General features: G+C 37.3%; 1 protein-coding gene and 1 long non-coding RNA gene across 2 annotated transcripts; both read right to left on the bottom strand.

Annotated features, from left to right (window-relative positions):
- Positions 1 to 13,646: 13,646 nt before the first annotated feature.
- Positions 13,647 to 15,701, bottom strand: LOC140168532 (uncharacterized). The gene is made up of 3 exons (XR_011861223.1): positions 15,556 to 15,701; positions 14,397 to 14,491; positions 13,647 to 13,938 (listed from the first exon to the last, which is right to left on the bottom strand). It is a non-coding gene; the product is annotated as an uncharacterized lncRNA (long non-coding RNA).
- Positions 15,702 to 20,343: 4,642 nt separating this feature from the next.
- On the bottom strand, positions 20,344 to 22,404 carry LOC140167334 (uncharacterized). Its single transcript, XM_072190655.1, has one exon. It carries the CDS (start codon positions 21,990 to 21,992, stop codon positions 20,934 to 20,936), a length of 1,059 nt encoding a protein of 352 aa, XP_072046756.1. The 5' UTR covers positions 21,993 to 22,404; the 3' UTR covers positions 20,344 to 20,933.
- Between the last annotated feature and the right edge of the window lie 1,859 nt (positions 22,405 to 24,263).

The raw sequence follows: 24,263 nt of genomic DNA, 5'->3' as shown, positions 1-24,263 counted from the left end.
CAATTCCATAGAATAACAGGTTGGCTTTCTTGCTATACAGTTCTGTCTCCAAACGCTGGTCTTTCAGTAACTGTATGTCTTTCTTCAATTCATCACGAAGAGCAGGAATTGTGTCTTCGCGAAGGTCTGTAACTTCACTATCAACGTGCTCGATGCTGGATCTTAGATCAAAAATTTCTGCTCTAATTCCAGTAAGTTCGGTTTTTAAGTCCGATATCTGTTGAGATAGACTATTACAGTTTTTTGTCATGTCAGTCCTCATCAATTTGAGTAACTGAGTTGTTTCATCCATTATGAGATCAGCGTAAGTTTATAATCAGCCGAAGAGCAAATGAATACCACCGAGCGTGAATCTGGTAATCAACGTGGCGTATCAGCACAGTTAAAATTAGTGAGTAATCGTCCGAAGAGCGTCCACACAAACTCAATGGAGCTACAGTAACACACGTGAGTGTATAGTAGAATTGAACACGGCGGGCAAAAACGTACAAGTCACAGTTCGAGTTTATCAAATTACAGGAGATTTATAGTTATAACTGACATACCAATAGTATCAGAGTGATGTAAGATACTTCCGTTTGTGTGATAGTCAAATTATAGTGTTAGAAAAGCATGAAGTGAGTCATAATGGCTCGGCAGATGAGCGCTACCTCTTAGTGCAGTGTTGTTCTGTCCGCCATCTTAGTACTTACTCGTCTGGTCATAAGGAATCCGAAAATGTATAGTTTGAAGAGGGCAGCCCAAGCCAAATTGGTTCAATATCCTTCAGGCATGCCAAAACACTTTCAAATCTTTGTTCCAAAGATTTGGTCGCTAGACATTTAAGGGGGTACTACACCCCTCGATAAATTTGTGTATATTTTTGCAATTTTCTCAAAAACTGATAACACAATGGTAACAAAAGTTATGTATATTATAGGGGCAAGGAATCCAATTACTACACTGGAATTCCAGTGACCCAAGACAAGCGTTCGTTATTTATGATAAGAAATAAGGTACCACTAGGATGTACCTCATTTCCTATCATATATACTGAACTGCTTGTCTTGAGTCACTGAAATTTCAGTGTAGTAATTGATTCCTTGCCCCAATAATATACATAACTTTTGTTACCAATAATGTTTTATTGTTTTTGAGAAAAATGCAAAAATAGTCACAAATTTACCACAGGGTGTAGTACCCCCTTAATGGTCTCTTACTACATTTCATTCAAGGAGTCACCATAATTTACATGACAACAAATTTTGAGCAATTCAGACAAATGAGGAAAACAAACTTTGCAGAACTAAGTGGGTTTCTTTTTGCTATTTCAATTTTTTAATTTGATGCATAGATTTTGAGTTATTGTATAGTAATGGGGGAGGGGTAGGCCTAATTGTTGTGATGTGTTTATGATAGTAAATATACGTGTGTGTATTTTTATCAAACAAGTAGTAAAATGATGTAATATGATATATACGGTACGTATAAAGGAAGTCAGCCGCTGAATCATCACTTAACCGCACGCACAGTATATTTAAGTGAAACCCTCCAAACGCTGGTGTCGATTGCAGACGACATGTTCAACATTTTCTTTAAAAATTCAAAAATTTCAGAAATGTATATTTTCATGACCATATTTGGAATCAGCATGAAAAACGCATTAAGATGAGTACAAACAAGCCTAGTATTGGTTCAGTGGTTCTTGAGATAGCTCTTGATAATTTGAGAAAAATATCTTAAAACTTGAAGTGTATGACTGGCACGCAATGCATGTCTTAAAAGACAGTATAAAGAGACGCTTGTTTGTTTGATCTGTACAAGTGGATATCAAACTATAGTATTGACGATGTTGCTGATCACTTATTGGGCAATTCTATTTGAAATCTGCATGCCCTGGGGAAGATTTGAAAAAACATCTTCCACAGAGGGAGTGTTCATTTCAAATGGAATAGCCATTGAGGGAGGGAGAAACAGAAAGTAGAGATTGCGGAATGACGTATAATAGGTATAGGCCTAAGTAGGGCAACTATAGCAAATGCTGAATCATGGATACATGCACATTAAAGCCATTATGTAGGCTACGATCCTTTCATGATGCAGTCATGTCTACAGTAGAATTCATCTCGACCTTTGCAGGACTTAACCCCATTAAAAGCTATTAAACCAAGATAACACTCATTGAAACAGCTCAACTGATTAAATCGGATCTTCTCTGGTTGTGCACAAGTGACTGTTTTCATGTGCGATATCGCAATAAAGATGGTATTCATAGCTTCAGTTGGGTAACCGATTATAAAGGAAACGAAAGGAAACAATGTTATGTGTGGCTTTGTTCACGAAATCAGACAATGTCGTGCTTTTTGTAAACCAGCATTCTTGAAAATGAGCAACATAATGATTTTTGACTTAACACGGTTTAGAAATAATTTCTTCATATTTTTGGTGTTATCTGTCGTTTACATATCCTTCCTAAAACACCAAAGTACGAGTATTTCCAAACATCTAAATTTGCTAAAAATTTAGGACATGTTACAAAACTATATTGTCTAGAATTTTAGAAGAGTACTTTTAATATTGGCCGGTTATTTTTCACACAGCGACGTTAACTAGGCAATGTACTATTACCTATAACATTAACTAAAACACCAAAGTACGAATATTTCCAAACATCTAAATTAGCTAAAATTTAGGACATGTTAAAAACTATATTTTCTAGAACTTTAGAAGAGTACTTTTAATATTGGCCGGTTATTTTTCACACAGCGACGTTAACTAGTCATATCCCCATACTGTTAACGTAGGGCTATTTGTAAAGGTCACGCGTCAATGGGAAAGAGCACTGTGTATTGTGTATAGGAAAACGGACAGTAACTGCAGTATGTTAAAAATAAAAATGTAGATATTTATATAGCGCTTTATGCCGTAAACAGCCTCAAAGCGCTTTACATTTATTCCGCCGTTATTAGAATATGTCGGAACCACGTTTGCTGCCTACAAATGGCGCAGGGTTCATCAGTACAACGACTGTGACTACCCCTAACAGCTTCCCATTGCACCTGGGTGGGGTGAGGCAAGCGAGGCAAAGCGCCTTGCCCAAGGGCGCAACACGGTGGCGGGACGGGGACTCGAACCCACGCACGTCAAGCAAGCTCTCAGATTATGAGTCCAAGGCCGTAACCACTGAGCCACCGTGCCCCCTTTTAAATGAGATGATCAATTTTTTTCTAGCCTGACATAAATATTTACATGTTTCAACTTATACCTAATTGGATTCCGCCGAATTCATTGTGTTCTAGAATAATTGAGCAAGTTTGAATTAAAGTCATGATAAATATAACTTTAACCCTGTAATCGACAATCGTTATGCAATTTTGTACTTAACGACTTTTCTAGTATACCTTCGACACTTTGGATTTTAAACAGCTCTGTCATCCCTTCAATCTCGGTATAGTATACAATTCTGAAAAAATAGGTCATTGATACGATTTTCGATCTTAAATAAATGGGGCACATATACCCGTCATCTCTAAACTTGAGTGCCCCACCCCAACTCTATTATTTGAAACTCATCTCCTTTTTGTGGAAGATTCAGGTTATTTTTTTCTTACGCACGTGATTTATACTATGAAAGTCAATTGGAGCTGCCTAATGTGTTCATTCCATTTGTAATGTTTACCGCCTCCCCCCCTGGATATTTCAAAAATCTTTCACAGTGCGAGTGTCAATAGCCCAAAATGTTGACGAGTCATTGTATTATGAGCGACTAAATTGTTGATATGTATTGATTTTCTTTGTGTGTCACGTTCTTCAACATTTCATCATGTATTACTGACCCAGTTCAAGTTGCTATAAACATTCATATACAGCAGAATTTTCGATTAAATTTAATCATGAAATTCCGCCTCCAAGCAGTAAAGGTATGCTTATATTTGCATATTAAGAATTTATATGACTTGCAGTAAGTGGCATATTATTGTAAACAAGAAAATCTTGTTGTTTCCTTTAGATTTCCAGCCTAGTTTCGCCATTAACTTCATTAGTTGCGCCATCTTTGGTAGTATCATACCATAATTACCTCTTTGTGATTAGAGCTGGTCTCTAATACTGAGAGCAGGTCTCTAATTTTATTCCTATAGAAAAGAGAAGTTTTGTCTTTTCGAAATTCATCTTCAGTAAATAGCATAATTATTTTGACATGATCTATAGCTATCTTCAGTAGATAGCAGTAACTTGTGGTTGACATAATATACAGCTATCTTCAGTAGATAGCAGTAACTTGTGTTTGACATGATATACAGCCATCTTCAGTAGATAGCAGTAACTTGTGGTTGACATAATATACAGCTATCTTCAGTAGATAGCATTAACTTGTGTTTGACATGATCTATAGCTATCTTCAGTAGATAACATTGACTTGTATTTTGTATATTCTTCAAAAAAGGAAGGAAAAAGAAAAAGGAGACGTGACATAAAAAACTGTTGTATGGGCATGAAACGTGGTGGGTACAGTCAACATTTAGAGCCAAATTTTGGAAGGTCATTTCGAGGTCACAAGGGGTCATCTGAGGTCAAATGAGTAAAAACTGTCCTATGGGCATAAAACTTGGTGGGTACAGTCACCATCAGCCAGGTAATCGCGACAGCCGAGACCCGCCAAATACGGGTAACCGCCTAGTGTTTTTAATTCACCGGTTATGAACCTGAGGTTGTACGTGTGTACTGGATTTAACGCAACCCTGCGGCATATCGTCATTGTTATCAATTCCTGAAAACGTTCTTTTGAACCATATAAGTACCGTAGAAAATAGACAGTAGAGTTATAATGCAAATATCTAATAGGCCTACCTGGAAGCAAGACATTATAGGACGATATATCATACTCTTATGGTCCCATTAATCACGAAGTGCTTTCTAAAAATATGTACGGTGTCAATTGGACTATTCCATTTAATATCCACACTCCACCTACCTGTGGACCTGTGGAATATTTAGAATATTTTAGATAAAATCTTCCACAGAGGGAGTATAAGTTTTGAATAGAATAGACTTTTGGGTTACTTCCATTTGAAATACTCACTCCAGTTGTGGAAGATATAGGTAAAGGCACAATACAGGGGAGTATGGGTTTCAAAATGATTAACTCAGATCAAAATACATTTATAAATACTCCCCCTGTGGAAGATATTTCCAAAATCTCACACAAGGGTAGTGTGGGTTTTAAATGGAATAGCCTATTAATTTCTTCAGAGCCATACGGACTAAGTGGTATATTAGAATATCGTTTGCGTTTTAGCAAAATAGGGGGGAATTGTTAATGTTGAAGGGCAAAAAAAATTCGCGAAATCACTCAAAATAGGGGTGTTTTTATCCTGACAACTTGGCGAAATGAGATGCAAAAGGGGGTGTTTTCAAAGAAGTTCGACGAGCATGAGTAGGCCTACCCACAGATACAAAGCAGATATGTAGTTGGGCTGCTGGGATGAAAACAGTTTTTACCAAAAAAACCATCGACACACGTTAAAATGTAAATGACGCAGTTCTTGATGATATCAGCCGTTAGCGATGGGCAATTGAGATAACCGATAAGACAGGCCGTTTCTCCTCATACGTTGAGACAACAGTCTGGTGGTTCGTTGATCAAAACCAATCGTTCGTTGCGGTGGTCACCCGCGAGTTGGTAAGTTTACGTTGCTATCAAGTTTGTCTTTTTGACCTCTACTAAATACAGGGTTCAAAAGAAATAACTCCCCCCTTAAAATTACAAAACATTTCTTTGCATAACTTGACATATATTTTGTTGATTTGAAAAATTCAAAAAGCTGTGAAAAGAGGAATCGCTTTTCCACCCTCCCAAAGTTGTTTTATTTGCAAAAACAATATTTTTGGTCAAAAATAATCACATTTTCCAAAAATGGTGCTTTCAGAAAAAGTTGCACTTTACTACATTATGTACAAAACATTATTGATACAATGTATTAATGTTAAGGTTGATTTAATTCTTGGTTTTTTCCTTCACCTTTCTGTCTCTGATCCTTTAGGCACCCATGTAACCATCATTCAGTGTAAAACAAAGATTTGTTGAACTTAATTCCGGCGTAAAATGAGATTTTATTTGAAGTTTTTAATCAGCAGTTGTTTCAAAATGATAAAATCACTAGGGAGGAGAAATGAGCTCTTCACGCATAAATTTGACCAAAAGGGTGAACATTTACCTGTATTGGGTCATGCAGTTGAAGCATCTTGCATTTTGATTTAAAATGATTGCTTTCTTGGATAAAGGTGTAACACTCATGATATGGCAACAAGAGATTGGATGCATGTTATCATGGTTATTGGCTGAATGCTGACTTCCAACCTCTAATCTTTGTTGGCCATTTCTTCTTTGTCATGTACGCCTTTATTCAAGAGAGCCGTTGCTATAGATCTTTGCAACTGTTTCAGTCTACAATTTGCAAGTAATTTTTTCATCTCTTCAAGCCAGCGAAAGAAATAAGCATCACACTGTAAACCTTATTTTTACTCCTATAGTGATTTTACCATTTTTGAAACACCGACTGAAAACCCCATTCATGTCAAAATTCATGTCAATGAATCATTGTTTTATACTGAAAGATGATTGGGTGACTGAGTAATCGGTAGGCCTACATAAAATTTAAGACAAATTAACTAACAATTTAGATTGATCACGTTGATATCGAGAACGTTTTTGTACATTACATTGTGTAGGATGTTGAAAAGTGCAACTTTTTCTGAAAGCATCATTTTTGGAAAATGTGATAATTTTTGACCAACAAAAAATGATTTTCAAAAAGAAGAAAATTGGGAGGGTAGCAAAAAGATTCCTCTATTCACAGGTTTTAAAAATTTTCAAATCAACCAAATGTATGTCAAGTTATACAAAAAAATATTTTGTAATTTTAGGGGGGGGGGAGTTATTTCTTTTGAACCCTGTATATGACCCGCGTGGATGCTTCCTGCCGGGATAACAAAATATTTTGCACTTCAATAAAAGCTTTTGGACTAGTGACCTACCCTATTACTAGCGAACCTTAAGAACCCTGAAATATAAGAATTTTACGAAACCCCCTCATTTTCAAGCCTTTCCACGGACTCAAATATAATTATACCAATCGGTGATCTGTATTCGGAGTGTTAGTAATCACGGCGCATTGAGGCGTCTATTTTGTCATTGACTCCGTGAAACGAATGGAAAATGAGACAGTTTCGTAAAATTCTTTTATTTCAAAAACGGAGAGGTCAATTGTCAAAATTCAAAAAATATGTGACAGGCAGCGGCGTAGGGGGGGCAAGCCTGTATGCGGCGGGCTCCAAATCCACCAAATTTCTCTGCACGGGGGCGGGGGCCCAAATAGGCAATTTTTGCCAGGGGGCAATTGCCCCCCCGGCAGCTACGCCACTGGTGACAGCTGATATTCCTCAACCGCGTCGGTTATGTTTGGTGCGTTAAAATGCCCAAAAATGTCAGTTCCTGACGATACAGTTGGTTCAGGGACACACTATACGTAACTGTACTTTCATTGAGACTGATGGAATCATTTTTCATGGCTTTACCTGTGAACTTCACCTGTAATAAACATATTTGGGATGTACGGTGGGAGCACGGGAGCATCTTTGGGAGCACGGTGGCCTAGCGGAACGGGCACTGACTCATAATCAGAAGGTTGCGGGTTCGAGCCCCGGCGACGCCATCGTGTTGTGCCCTTGAGTAAGGCACTTTATCTCGATTATTCCTCCGGTATTCTTAAATGCTGGGAAGGTAACAGACTCGCTGTAGAGGAGGTGTAGCGATCCCCCTATAGCCACATTACATGGAGGAGTCTGGCCCAATCGCCAATGAAAGAGAGATGGGCACTTCGATCACTGTTTATACAGGATCGTCTCCTTTACCTTCTTTACCTTTTAAACATCTTTATAAATTTGAGTTCAACTGAATGCGTTCATCGTGATAACATTATTTTATATTTCTCAAAATTCGACTATCATAACTATGGTAATAGCCTTGACCATAAATTGACTATTCATACTTCCTGTTATTAATATGAAATAACAAAAAGTACATTAACATGTTTGATGTTCATTTGACATATATGGTTCAAAATCAATATTTGTGTGATGTTGGTTACAATAAGATGTTTGTAGTAAGAGCACTTAACATATAGCAATAAGCCACTCGTTGTCATGGTAACGACGACATACAGAAGTAGGTACTTAATTTGTATATTTGATTTAGTAAAATGCAGCCCGGACATTGCTAATGTCTTGTAAACCTAGAAAATCATGAAGTATATAAACGTGTTATATGTAGAAACGGTAGAATTATGCCGCGCCGGTTATAGGGACCACACTATAAATAGGCCTACTTGGCCATCCGCGCGTGGTATTTTTTCAATTTAATGAATTCTTTGGTATCCTATGAGTCGCTGGTGTACCATTTGTGTAGAAAAAAAAACCCTTTGAAATGTGTATTAAAACAAGGTGGGATGTTTAGCAAGGGTTTTTGGATAATTATAGCTACACTATTTAACTAAGCCTGGTTCCATCAGGACCCAAGTGTGTCTCCGCCGGTTTAGGGCCCACATTATAAATACTTGGCCATCCGCGCGTGGTATTTTTTCAATTTAATGGATTCTTTGGTATGGTATCCTATGAGTCGGTGGTGTACCATTTGTGTAGAAAAAAAACCCCTTTGAAATGTGTATTAAAACAAAATGATGCAAGGGTCTTTGGACAATAGCTACACAATTTAAGCCTGGTTCCATCAGGACCCAAGTGTGTCTCCGCGCTGCACATGCACATCATTTAAACGAATTAACACACAAACAAACACCATGTTAGAGCCGTAATGTATGGCGTCCTTATAGATTGATTTTTTTAAAACCTGATTTTGTTGTTGAAATCGGCCAAATTTGTTGCGCATGTAGGACAACAGCTAGAGCAATGTTTGAATTTTAAAATCATAGAACATCACCAGTGGCTTAGCGACCGGGGAGGGGGGTGCCCTGGGCGCCATCCTTAGGGGGCGCCGAATTGACCAATTCAGCATCGATTCTGCGTCCCCTCCAAGGATGAAAGTCAAAAAGTTTCGCGCGGCGGAAGAAGGGGCCGCAAAAAGATTTATTAAAGAAAAAGGGCGGAAAAATTATGAAAAAGATTTGAAAAATTGTGAAACTAATGGAAGTATATACATTATTTTTTTCCTTTTAGGCCGCTAACGCCTATAATCCCCCATTTAAAAAAAATGGTGGTTTTTTTTTGCTCTTCATCTTTTTAAACGATCGAAAAAATTTGAGTCAACCTTTTCGGGCTGTTGATAAAGTGGGCGGCAAAATTTACCTTTTCTGCAGCTCCCGGGTAGGAGCAGCCATGCACGGTACGCCACTGATTATGGCTAAACATAGACCTATTGATGATGATGATGATGATGATGATGATGATGATGATGATGATGATGATGATGATGATGATGATGATGATGATGATGATGATGATGATAGAGCAGCCATGCACGGTACGCCACTGATTATGGCTAAACATAGACCTATTGATGATGATGTTGATGATGATGATGATGATGATGATGATGATGATGATGATGATGATGATGATGATGATGATGATGATGATGATGATGATGATAGAGCAGCCATGCACGGTACGCCACTGATTATGGCTAAACATAGACCTATTGATGATGATGTTGATGATGATGATGATGATGATGATGATGATGATGATGATGATGATGATGATGATGATGATGATGATGATGATGATGATGATGATGATGATCGTGTGTTGAGAGCCGGCTATTTTTATTCGTTTTCATGGTCAAAATGAGTTTGTTTTGTGCTTGATAATTACTTTTTAGGCCTAAAGCATAATGTTGTGATTGCCGGAGACATCCTTTAATGAGGCCAATTATTGGCACGCAGGACAAGAGAAGACAATCAAGCCGGATCAAGCCATTGTAAATTAGTAATTAAAACTGTACAACTCCGACATTATTCATTAGTATCTACCCATTTAACATAATAATGATATCATGATACTACACTTTATGGATTCATCAGTCTCATTTTATTCAGCATATATTCATGTTGTAAAATCTTACAACTTTTACTATTTCATTGTGAACAAAATTGAACTAGAAAATAAATTGAGTTACATTACTATATAAGGCACGAGATTTAGCAATCACACACGCCGCGTGAATTAGAAACACACAGTGTTCAGATATTCGACAGTATTTGTTTGTTTACAAACCACTACCGCTTTCCGCACATTTAACCTTTTTGTGTTGAATTAGATCAGCCTCATAAATACATTAACTAAATCCCCATCATAATGGGTTTGATAATACAAATACATCATGGTACAGGAATTAACGTGGCAACTTGTTTCTAAGAAGAAGAAAAAATGAGGAAATAAAGCAAATATAGGGCTTTTACAAATTGAATTGTCATTGTATGACGATTGTGGGTGATGTTTGCACCATTTTTGACCATTAAACATCAAAAGGTCTCACGTTGCATTAAACCAAACAAAATGATAGACTTACTATTTAGAAAAGGAGTCGCTTGTTCAGTGGCGACGCAAGAATATTTTTTGAGGGGGAGTGGGAACGAAAAAAAAGAAGAAAAATTAAACTTCTTTGGTAATATCATTTTGATTTACAACGTCATACACATAATTTTAATTATAAAAATAATATTAAAATATCTTAGAGATGTCAAGTTCAAATTCAGTGACATTGGCGGTGTATTGCAACCTGTTTACTTGTGAACGACAATATCAAACGGTAACATTCAAATTGAATTTGCATTATAAACGGTTGATTTCACTTCCTCACGTTACCATGGTTACACATACATATGTGGAGGCTATAATGTGGGTCTTCGAAATAATACTACATTCAAATGCCTTTTGCATGTAAATATACAATGTATTACAATATTGTTGAGTCATGGTGAAAGCGAACACGCGTCTTTTTTCTTTTTCACATGGCATGACCGACAGATATGAAAAAGTCCCAAGATTATAGTTCATCGGACTGAACTACACATAGTATCACACCGTCTTTATTCAAAAACTTAAGATTTTTTTGGAATACAGTTTTTTGAAATCAATAATTATGACCTACATGACGCTTTTGTGATCTGCAATCGAGTATGTCCATAAAATTATGCCCTCATAGGCATTGGCGTTGCTGGGGGGGGGGGGGGGGTGGGCGGCGCCTTTTATCATGTTTATAGGGGCGCCGAAACACCCCTGGTTAAAACAAATTTGGAGTATAAACCCATGGGTTGGAATTCCGAAAGGTGGTTTAACTTAAACCGGTGCTAACTTAAACCTGGGTCTAACTAGTCCCGGCTTAAGTCTAAACCTAGGTTTAAGTTATTTTACGATTCCGAAAGCTCGGACTAGTTAGACCTGGGTTTAAACCTAGGTTTAAACTTAGACCTGGTTTCGTAGCCGAATAGTACTAACTGTGGTGTATTCTATTATGCATATACACGGAACTTTGTGCATGGGTATGATGTTCCAATTTATTTGGAAGGCTATAATAGGCATATTGCGTAGGAAATTGTGAATAAACAGCGCACAGTGTCATCGACCCTATATCTTCATGGCATAAATCGCCATGGTAGGTTGAATCCACAGCCACAATTGGCCATTTGGTTCAGACCTTTGAAGCTCTTTGAGACGAAGAATTAGTCGAGGGACATGACTCTACTCACAATAGCCGGGTAATTGATCTTGGTTGTGCGTGAATAAGCTTGTATACCCCATTTTATACTGCCTAGTAGTGAGTGCAGCTGTACTACACGCTGTACATGTAGTACCACGCTACACGCTACAGGACCAACGCAATATAAAATTATGAGAGTTTTGGTCAAATTTTGAGTTCAAAGCGCACGGCCAATTTCCAAAGCGCACGCCGACGACTATCATATCTGTTCAACACGTATTTTCAAGTGTATGAGACCACATCTGGTTTCTTGAGAAAAAATTATTTACGGGAGATATTCATCATTTTCTAACCCGGTATACGAAGATTTTCGTCTGATATCAAAATCGTGCATAGCAATTCACATGTATCGATCCCGTGTATTCATTTTAGTGTCTCTGCTGCACCAAATAATTATTAGCCAGGCGGTGTCGGTGTGCAGCGGGTAGTAGGGACTAGAGTTGTTATCTTTTCATGTTTCTGAGTTTATTGATGAAAATGATATTTTTTCAAACCAAATACGGAGATCTAGAATCCACGAAAGCTCAGTCTTAATTTACTAGCGAATTTCTGCAGGTTTTTTAACAACACTCACGTTGTATCATTGTATTTAGGCCTCTAGGCCTAACAGTGATTAAGCTGTAATGGTATTTTCTAAATTTCATTTCTTGATTTTGCACATATAGTAGGCCTACCGGTGCAATAATTAAGAAGCCTGGGGAAGGGTAAAATGAGGGGGGGGGGGGCTGTTTTGGCAAGCCAAAAGAAGAGCAAGCACATTTTACCCAGCTATTTTTGCACACATTTACGGGGCGCCTTTTAATAAAACACTTTAAAAAAGGCTTATCCGGCAAAGAGTATTTTAAAAAAATGCAAATTGGGTTCCCACAAATTTGACATGGTATGGGGGCAAAAGGCCAAGGGGTGGGAGGGGGAGCGAGACAAACAATTTTAGCTGGCTGAAAGGGCAAGCAATTTTGGCAAGCTGTGAGGGGCATTCAAAGTGGCACGCCGTTTGGAAATTTCCGCCATTTACGGAATACCCTCCGTTGATTCCGTTGGTTACAACGATCGTGGGGGCATCACGGTTTTCTCTTTTACGGACAGCAGGCATAAAATAGCTATAATTACGAATATTAAAACAAAACACTGACCTATAGGCCTAATAATAAAAAGTGCAAAATATGTAGCATATTTTATTTTATTATTATAATGTTATACATGATACATAATCCATCACTTCAAATAGTGAGGAAGTAATTTCCATTTTTTAACCACCTTGTACATTAAATAAAACTAGAAATGATTGAATTCGTTTCATTTACAGTAGCATAGACGTTTGTTGTTAAGATTATGTTAGGCATACTGTCATGTCATGTCATGGGCGTCGAGACGTTCTGAAAATGGAGGAAGGGGCACGGATGTGAAAAGGTATGTCAGCGCCGCACATATGAGAGGGATGTGCCCCTTCAGAAATTGAAAAAAAGAGCAAAATGAAGTCCAAATTTTGACGTCATTTGGTGGACTACATTATTTTTGGTTATTTTAGTGCAGATCTCAAAACGGCTACTACCCTGGTACTATTTTTGTGCTTGCGTTAATTAGGGGGCCTACTCACAAAACCAAAAAAAAAAAAAAAAAAACCCAAACATTTATTTGTGACTTTTTGATTAAGTTACCAAAATGTGAGGGGGACATAGGCCTACTCGGACATTTGATATTATTATTATATGTCCCCCTCCATGATTGATGCCCATGTTTGTTTCATATAGGAAAAGTAATGAAGCTATATTAGTAGACCCTTACGTAAGGACAAAATTATTAAGTCCGTTCTAAGACTTTTAAGTCTTAGAACGGAATTAATAATTTTGTAATTAAAAATTAAATTAAAAATTAATAATTAAAATTACTATAGTGTGTGAAACGTGCAACGTACAAAACTTAATTACCTATCTTTGTCTTCATTTTCATTGAATAGTGTTGAAACTAGAATTCCGGAGTAATAAATATGGATACCAAAAGTCTCATATGTTATCATGTTTGTGTTACACTATTAGGCTTAAAGGCCTATGACATTCAGCAAGGTAAAAAGTTTTCTGTTAGACACTTGTGATTGTACTGCTCATCGATCCTGTAGTCCAAACTTTGACGGCCAGTGGATATCAGCCGGGGATCACGGTTACTTCATCATGTAGATTGTTGAAGTTCTGTAATGAAAGAAAGAAAAAAATAGACACTTATATAAATTAGACCTATATTCAAATCTTGTCTTTAAACGTGGGTGACTTGATTGACAGCCTCACCCCCCCCCCCTCCACACACACCTGCACACTCTCAAATTTGAAATTTCACTACTACGTATTTGTGACATCAAGTCTAAAGATTTGTACGAAGTCTAATTTCAATGTGTATGCATTCTAATTTTTGGAAAAAGCATATTTTATTTCACAAAAAAGTGAAAATTAGAGCAAAATTGCGGCCATAATGGCCTAGGCCTACTCATGAATTAATGCTAAGATTTGTTTCAGTCTTTGATTTATTCGCTTTTTGTTTCAAGAAATTAGTACAATAGTGAACAAATGAATGATTACGATTGAGATATGTTTCATTTGTAGAACTTTGTAATGTTTTTTTAATCAAAAAAAAATCAGTGCTCTATTCTTACCAAAATCACCTGAAGTTATGGTGCATGGGAATCATCCGTAGGCCTATCACTCTGATTAGAAAACATTCCTCTTGATATGACATTGACAGTTTGACCTGTAAACGGAAAAAACAAAGCATAACATTTTATTTGTCACAGTTAATCAGTTGCAGTTTCATACACAAATTTGCAATTCAATAATGTATAAAAATTTACTTAGTAATATTTAGGCCTACATGATTATGATGGTATCTCAAAATCATACTTCAGTGAGCACTGAGAATTCTATAAAATTAATCAGTCACAGGAATGATGAGCAGTCTAATTTATATAGGCATATACCTGATAATATGCCTGTTTGACCAAACTTTCACAATACCCTGATAAATACCCTAGCACGAGTCAGACAAAATAACAAACGTAGATTTCATATTAAGATAATCAATTAGCGGAGCTTAAAGTTCAATAATAAGCCGGGCTGGAACAGCCCGAGTCCAAGCCTAGCCAGCCTGTAATCATAGGGCCTGTCAACACATGTATGCCCTATATAAAATGGTACAGACTGGTATAACTTAAGGCTAGGCCAGGGTCTAGGATGTTCCATTACCAAGCTTATTGTTGAACTTGAAGCCTGGCCTATAAACATGAACAAAATCCCTACATCTTGAAGAACATAGGCCTACGGAAAATATCTATCTAGTAGGTACCGGTACTGATAATTATGCAGTTTTTGCATAGGCTATACAGCCTATGATACCCTAGGCTAGCCAGCTAGGACCATCATGACCAGGGTCGCGATGGGGTAGGCTTAAACGTTCTACTTCTACACCGGCTTCTGACATCATGACTAACTCCTGAGTCCTCATATATCTTCATTTCAAGGTAGAACTCAATGGGGAAAAAGCCCGGACTTCGATAAATAAGGGAATATTGAAAAAGATTTGTCCGAGCTTCGTTTGCTGATAAAAAATCCACAAAGCCCTCGGCTAGGGTATTTAGGCCTAGGCCTACTGCATGTAATTTGTTAAGCCTAGCCTAATCGATTCCTAATCGACTAAAAACAATACCACAGCCTAAAATCGTCACCAATAATGAGTGAAGATTTATATCATAATTATATAGGGGCTTTTAAGTGGTATAAAACAGTATAATATGTAACGAATAAGCCGACGTTTCTTACCTTCACTGTCATGACGCGTCCCTATGCTATTACACTGTGCCGTGAGTACCGGGTGTCGATATGACTGTCACTGCCGTGTACATTGCACTGCCACTGCCGTGTATTGCACTGCTACTGCCATGTCCATGATTACAGCTGTGTACAAGCTTGGCCGATTACCTCCGCTTTCAAACTCTGGTCACAACTCTTCTCTATTCATTATGGAACATAATCCTTTTATTATGACTTCCAAAAATTGGTTCTGTGGCACAATTTTCCAGTTGCAAATGCCACGAAGTGCAGTGGTCCGCTTCCGTAACAAGCAGGCTTCCGTGGTTGGCATGCAGATAAATGCACTTAAACCTGGACTTAAACCTACCCCCTGCCAAGTTTAAGTTAAACCCGGCTTTTGCGACTTTAGCACTCAGCTTTAGACCCAGGTTTAACTTAAACCAGCTACGGGAAACGCAACTTAGGTTTAAACCTAGGTTTAAACCTGGGTTTAGCTAAACCTAGGTTTAAACCACCTTTCGGAATCCCAGCCATGGAGTATAAACCGCCACCATTATACCGTAAAAATGTGCCTATACCAAATTACTCGGACAAAAACGAATTTTTGTAAACTTGTTCATTTTTTTTCTTTTAATTTACAAATATCTGTAACACAGATATTTGTAAATTAAAGAAAAACCGGAAAAAGATTAACAAACTACCCTAAAAATCATCCTTGTCCAAGTAATTCATTAATAGGCAAATAAGCTTATCAACGAATTTTTACGGTATCTCATGACCAGTTGTTTGTTGTCTGTTGAACACATAAGGCAAATCGCAATTAAAACATTTCCCTCTCGAACCATGAATGTGCCCTGCTTTTGATCACATACACTCTAAGAAAATAAGGTTCTAAATAGAACCTTTTTTGTCCTCTCATGAGAAACCTCCTCCCTCTTGAACCTCTCTAAAATGTTCTTTAATTTTGAAGAACCCTTAAAGGTTCTCTAAAAAAAACCCGAAAACGGTTCTGTATCACATCTTTAGGCCATTTCGACGGTTTTGGAACAATTATTGGTTCTTTAGAGAACCTCTAAGGGTTCTCCTGAGAGGACAACTTTAGAACCTTTTTAGCACCTTTATTTCTTAGAGTGTATGATTTGTTTTAACAAGATAGCTCTGAATATATTTAGAAAAATGCACCACGTTCATATCAATTATAATAAAGCTAACAAATCTAAATACTTATCATAATTTCGTCGGGCTATTCCAGTTAATACACACAACCCTATGGAAGACATCCCATTGGAGATTAAGGTAATGTCTTCCATAGGGGGTATGGATTTCAACTGGAATAGGCCAATCTAATATATAAGCAACTTATAGCTCACTATAAAATGATATTTATAACCATACCCCGATCGTTGCCGACACTACATGTAGGCCTATGCTTTACAATGCTGAAGTAAAAAAAAACCTACAAATTATAAACAAGTTGATACTTTTACAAGGCGACTTATCTGTGTTAAATCTTCGTGTATGGGTGAACTTGGTATATCTATTTATATCAATAACACTTATAAGGCCACATATGAGATGAAAAGATATTAGATGACACGTGTAATGGGCTCTTCCATTTAAAATCCACACTACCCCTGTGGAAGATTTAGCTAAAGTCTTCCACAGAGGGAGTATGAGTTTTGAATAGAATAGACAATTGGGTAACTTCCATTTGAAATACTCACCCCCAGCTGTGGAAGATATAGTTAAAGCCATAATACAGGGGGAGTATGAGTTTCAAAATGATTAACCCTCACCAATTACATTTGAAAAACATACTCCCCCTGTGGAAGATATTTCCAAAATCTTCGACAGGTGGAGTGTGGATTTTAGATGGAATAGCCCAATATAAGCCTTTTAAAGGCCAAGCTGTATCAGATTATAATTGCTAGTTTTCATAACAGAAAATCTATGCAGGTGGGTTTGTTTGTGTTTTTGAGGGGGGGGGTAATGGAATTCCAAAATGACTTTCAATAAGCCTCTGTATTTTTTCGAGCGGGTCGACCTTACATGTCACTGCACCATGTACCTGCATGGCAAAACGGGTTTAGAAATAAAGGTTCTAAATAGAACCTTTTTTGTCATCTCAGGAGAACCCGCCCTCTTGAACCACTCAAAAAGGTTCTTTAATTTTGGTGAACCCTTAAAGGTTCTCTAAAGAACCGAAAACGGTTCTGTATCACATTTTTGGGCCCCTTTTCGACGGTTTTGGATCCATTTTTGGTTCTTATAAGAAAATAAGGGTTCTCCTAAGAGGAAAACTTTACAAACTTTATTTCTTATGGTAGCATCATTTCATTCAGCTTTTCAAACGGCACGATTTTAAACAGTAATATTGTCATAAACTAATTAAAACGCATATTAGATCCAACATCATTCTAAAACAATACAATACAAATTACAATTTCAAATTGATATTAAGAAACTAAAGTACATTACATTACGGCATTAAATCATACATGCGACATACATAAAATACAGGGCGAGTTGGGATGGTCTGTACCCAAGTTAACACATTTTGTCTGGCATTTTGGACATTGGAACACCCCGAATCCTCTGCAAACACAAAAACGTTTTTAAAACGTTATGAATGTGTTATAAACGCGTTTTGGTTTTGGTCAAAACGTTTTAATAACTTTTAAATGTAGGGTTATGTAAAGGACATGAAAACATTTTAAAACGCCTTAATATGAAATATGATAAAAATACAATGCAGCAGCATTTTTAAAAAGTTGTCAAAATATTGTCAACACTTAATAACATTATATTTGTTTTGCTTGAAGTTTTCAAATATGTTTTCTGAATATTATTAAAACGTTTTATACCCTTTATATAACCCAACGTATAAATGTTTTCTGAAAAACGTTTTGTGTTTGCTGGGTCAGTGTTGTTTATCCTTCACGAAAATTTTGAATTTTACCAATAATTTCAATCAGAAGATATGGCAATTACCAGGGAGGTAACCATAGCCCTGCCCCATTGTCAAGCCAACACACAAGAGCTGTAATTATGTTCAAATGGCACTTTTAGTATATTCTAGAACTCCACAACCGGTATAGAGCAGCTTCATGTGCAATAATCAGATCTTATTATTTAAATTTCTACGATAGTATCTTTTATATATTCATATGAAAACTTGGATCATTTTCAGGTAGCACGTGAAATGATTTTTCAACTCGGATATGCAGAGGTCATATAATATTATGAACACGTAATTCCATTTGATATATCAGATATTATTATTTTAAATTTATACGATTATATCTTTATTCGAATGAACCTTTCTGGTATCACATGTAATGATTTTTCAACTCGGATATGCAGAGGTCATTATGAACAAGTACCTGAATAACTCCATTTGAAATATCAGATATTATTATTTTGATTTATACGATACATATCTTTATTCGAATGAACATTAAAATCAGTTGCTGGTATCACGTGTATAATGATTTTTCAACTCATATACAGAGGTCATAATATGATCAGGTACCAGATCAGCCTTATATTAGATATAGTTATTTTAAATTTATACGATATATATCTTTATTCGAATGAACCTTAAAATCAGTTGCTGGTATCACGTGTAATGATTTTTTAACTCAGATATGCAAAAGTCATAATAAGGCACCAGAACAGCCTCATTTGAAATATCAGATATTATTATTTAAATTTCTACGATATATATCTTTATTCGAATGAGACACTGAAATCACGTTCAGTCATCACATGGAATGATTTTTTTAACTCATAGATATGCAGGTCATAATCATGATATTTCCTCATTTATTCTAATGAATATCCACGTACAACTTGGTTTTTAGAGTGTCTTTTTTCAGTAAAAAATCAGGTTTTGCAAACTAAAAAGAGCTACCGGGTATGCATTCATAAAACTTTCACATAAACAACATACCAGTCTATCGCAAAATGCAATAATTGAATACTGCAGTATTTTTATGTTTTTGTAAAAAAAAAACTCTCTCCACATTGGTGTCGCACACGACAAGTTCCAAATTTTAAAAATTAAAAAATTCAGAAATGCACATTGTCATGACCATATTTGGAATCAGCATGAAAAATACATTATAATGAGTACAAACAAGCGCACTATTGGTACATAGCTCTTGATACTTTGAGAACATATCTCAATTTTTTTATGTGGAAACAGCATGCAAAGAATTAATATGGGTACAGATCATCAATTCACTCATCATGTTACCTTCAAAGTCTAGACCAGTGCCCTAGAATGATGGTGACACGCAAGACATACGTATATTAAAGCACACACAATAAACATATACAAGACAGGTTAAACATAAAGTCCTATATAAAATTACAATCAGAAATTCAGAATTACGAATGGAAGTAAAAAGAGCAGCCTAAAATAAAAACCACCGATACATTAGATGGCCCTTTAAAATCGGAAGTGAAATAAAACTCAATTTGGTATCAATGATCTTGTGAGATAAAACTAAAATTTCTCTTATTTTTTCGGCACCCGAAATGTGATAAAATGTGATTCGATGAAGCAATGACTGTAAAAGTCCGCATCTTAATAATATTGTCTTGTATGAACATAATTGAGCAATTCCAGTTGAAATCCATACTCACCCTATGGAAGACATGGCCTTATCTCCTACACAAGGGTGTAGATCTCAAATGGTCGCCGTACCATTCAAAAAATCCCATTTGAAATTCATACTCCTTGGTAGGAAGACCAAGGTTGTGTCCTCAGAGGGTGTATGGATTTCAGTTGGAATGAAGGCAACACCATTTAAGACACGTCCTGTCAAGTCGGTATTAAGACACTTTCTCAGTTATACACAAAGTCACTTTATGTCTCCATACAAGACACGTCTAAATTGAAAGACGTGTCCTTTTAAGCCAGCTTAGAGACACGTCTTGTTTTTGTGTCTTCCGGTTAGACGTGTCTTGCTGGAAGACATGTCTTAACTTGTGTCTTCGGTAAAAGACGCATTTGTCTACTATAAGACACGTCTATTTACAAGACGCTGTTTCCAAATGTGAATTGCCACGACACCGTTTTCACAGTGTGCACGGTGTTTCATGGTTTCCCACGTACATGGTCTGGAAGAAAAGCTTCTCGTTACCATAAACGCAATTAATTATCAAGGTTCAAATGTGAGCAAGAATTGTTTTTTCCAAAAGTCTCGAAGAAAAGTCATTCGATCTTGCGATATGTACATACAAAGGCGGCATGTTGTCACAGTTTGGATGGAATCGATTCAAGTTATAAAAAAAAAGGTTTCATCCAAAAAGGCACAATTTGGCTATCTTGTTGCTTCCAAAGTGATCAATAATTCGATGGCAATGAGTCCGATTTTACATCAGCTGAAGTCTCCAGCGGGTGTATGCCATCCATACTTCTTATGGGTTTCGATAATGTTTTTAAAACTATCCATAGCTTCTTGCTTGTTAAAAGGCACCTCCCCGAACAAAAGGTATCTTTTACCTCTAGATAACCGGGCTTGTCCAGCGACTAATGTAGCACCAAGTTGCATCACAATGGCCTCTACCGTATAGGCACTTGACCAGCCACCAGGGGTGAGTAGTTCCATACAGATGGCACCGCCATCCATTACATAACCATTGTCTATCTTAGGGCTTACAACCCGAACAAATGGAGGGGTAAATGGAAAGTTATCCGGGAAACTCAGGTTGAAAAGTATGAAAGGTATGTCTCTTTTTTCCATGTCGTAGTGAAGCAAAGAAAGCTGATCAACTTCAAACAGTTTTACATTCCATTCGAACAGATTATCTTCTACAAGTTCAACACTAAATATCGAGTTAGGACGATTACACATTTTCAAAACCGCGCGATATTCTTTCATGACTCGTTTAGCACGCACATCGCGTACGAATTGTTTGCTTGGTTGTGGTACGTTGTCGATGTCTTCAGGCTTTATAGCGTTACCATTTAAAACTGATCTGCTTTTGTTTTCGTTATTCGGTGGGGTTTTCTGCCTTACAATAATATCAACAGTGTGATTCTCCTCAGGATCAGGAATCGAACCCGGGAGCTGTGACCATTCAGAAGTGTCACTAACAGACTCTTGTCGTTGTTGCTGTTGATGAGAGGTCCCTGGTCTTTCTCCTCCTATATGCAATTGTTGACGAAACTCTGGAGGGATGACTTCTCCCTCCTGTTTGTGAGCCCATTGTGCAGGAGGAACAGCATCAGAATCTCGAACACGGACGGATGATGTCTCCGAAAAACTCTCATCACCACGATTTGCGGAACCTTTATCACATTTTTCAGCTCTCTTCTTTGACGTGGAAATGCTTCGGACGGTGCTCGGCGCTACCGGTCTGAACAGTTTACCAAGACCGGCGGCCATTTTTCTATTGTTATTCCCAATTTTGAATACTGCGGCTACAACCACCATGAAGACACAACAGCAGACATATTAAATAACGAAATGACAGACTGCTCCGATCCGAGTAAATAAATTGAATTGTATAGCGAATCGCCAGTTACATGAATAAGCGTACGTAGTTTATCAGTTCCAGTTGCTATCTACTGAAGATGATGATTAAACGTTCTCTCTGCTTGCATGTAGCCAATCACTTACATACACAGTGCATGCGTACTTACTCATTCACGGCTTTAGATAACAGTTGTTGCGTTGGAAACTAGACGATGGTATATAACTGTAAAATAAAATAAAATCGCCAGTGGTCGTTGTCAACATTTATCATATTATTGATAAAGCGATTGTGAAGTGTAACCATTAATCTACAGGGCACGCCCTTTCTAGTCACGCGTGGTACGAATTACTAGCGAATGAGACACGGTTTGGCTTGGCTCGTGTTGCTGAGAGATCAAAGTATTGGGTTGTTGGTGTCATAGCGGTTTGCTACACATAAACTGTCCTATATATTCCTGAATCTTGATTTCAGGTTTGTTTTTTCTATTGCAGAAGCTTCTTGATAGTCAAATTAGTTGGCCAGATTAATTGATGTTGTAAAATATTGACAGAAAAAAATGTTGGCCTATAGGAAATAAGTGAAAGGACTGGAAAATAATCAAAGATAATTAGAATTGTATTAACAAAATATTAATACTATAGGCCAGGTCACGTGGTTTATGATGCAAGTATATAAAATAGTGTGAAACCGGTTAAACATTTTTTATTTGTATAATACATAAGTCTAAAATTTATACTTCTAATATTGTAAAAAGATTTAATCTTTTGAACTGTGAGTTCATAAAAACGTTTCATAAATCCGCGTCGCTTTCTATTTTCTTTCCTTCCCTCTTCTCTTCTACCCCTCTCCCTTTCTCAATTCGTCTCTCTCCCCTCTTTCCACCATTTTCCCTTCCCCCTCTTCTCTCCTTTTCTCACTTCGCCTCTCTTCCATCTTTCCACCCTTTTCTTTTCCCTTCATTTTCCTCTTTCTCCCTTCACCCTGGCTCACTTCATCTCTCTCCCCTGTTTCCATCATCTCCTTTTCCCTTCCCTCTCCTCTCTTTCCCCTCTCTTTCTCACTTCATCTCTCTTTCCACTCCTCTATATCCTTCTTCATCTTTCTCCATCTCTTCCCGCTCCCCCTTCTTTTTCTTTCTTCCACACTCTCGCACACCATCCTTCCCCTCTCCCTCTCCCCTCTCTTCCCCTTTGTCTCTGTTTGTGTATAATTGCCTGCATGATTCAGCATTCGACTCAACTTCCTTTACATCATTGTTTACTTGTTTTTGTGATACGTTCGTATATGATAAAGTATACGCATGTATATATTCGCCAGTATATGTAATTGTGATGTAAATTTTCCTGATTCTTGGCCTCCTGATAAAACAATTTAATCGCTTGCTTTCCTTGAAAGATTTAAAGGCACTGATTCTTGCCCTCCTGATAAAGCAATTTTAATCGCTTGCTTCCCTGAAATATTTAAAGGCACAGATTCTGGGCCTCCTGCAATGATAAAACTATCTTAATTACCTGCTTTCCTCCTTGACAGATTTAAAGGCAAAGATTCTGGGCCTCCTCCGGGGGTGGGCACTCCAACTTTGGAGGTGATGAGTATGTATAGGGCTGTTTTAAAACCCCTTTTTCAGCATCGCTCTCACCCAAAGACCTCATATTTTTTATGAGCACATGCTCTCTCACCCAAAGACCCCATATATTTCCTTTCGATCTGTCACCCAAAGACCCTTTTATTTCCATTTGAACAGGAACGAGTCATCCATCACTGATTTTGTTATTTAGAACTAAAAAATTTAGAACTAAAAAATCAATTTTCGAGGCTTCTTTTGGCTCTCACCCAAAGACCCCATTTAAAAAAAGGCCATATTCTCATCCAACGTCTCCCTAATTCACCCAATGACCCCATATGTTGTACATTTTGCTCTCACCGAATGCCAAAAAACATGCTCTCACCCAATGATCCCATATTTTTTATATTTTGCTCTCACCGAATGCCCCTTACTGCGAAAGTGCCACCAATATCCATTTCATATTGAAGTGCCCCCCCGCTTGCTTTCCTAAAAGATTTAAGGGTACTACACCCCCCTCGATAAATTTGTGTCTATTTTTGCATTTTTCTCAAAAACTAATAACACAGTGATAACAAAAGTTATGTATATTATAGGGGCAAGGAATCCAATTACTACACTGGAATTTCAGTGACCCAAGACAAGCGGTTCGTTATTTATGATA

Source organism: Amphiura filiformis, chromosome 13, assembly GCF_039555335.1.
Source record: "Amphiura filiformis chromosome 13, Afil_fr2py, whole genome shotgun sequence".
NCBI lineage: Eukaryota > Metazoa > Echinodermata > Ophiuroidea > Amphilepidida > Amphiuridae > Amphiura > Amphiura filiformis.
The sequence above is the reverse complement of the archived record's forward strand: the minus strand, read 5'-3'. Positions and strand labels throughout refer to the sequence as shown.

What these genes read in the sequence shown, in the direction of transcription:
- LOC140167334 (XM_072190655.1), bottom strand. Translation starts at nt 21,992, where the DNA reads ATGGTGGTTGTAGCCGCAGTATTCAAAATTGGGAATAACAATAGAAAA.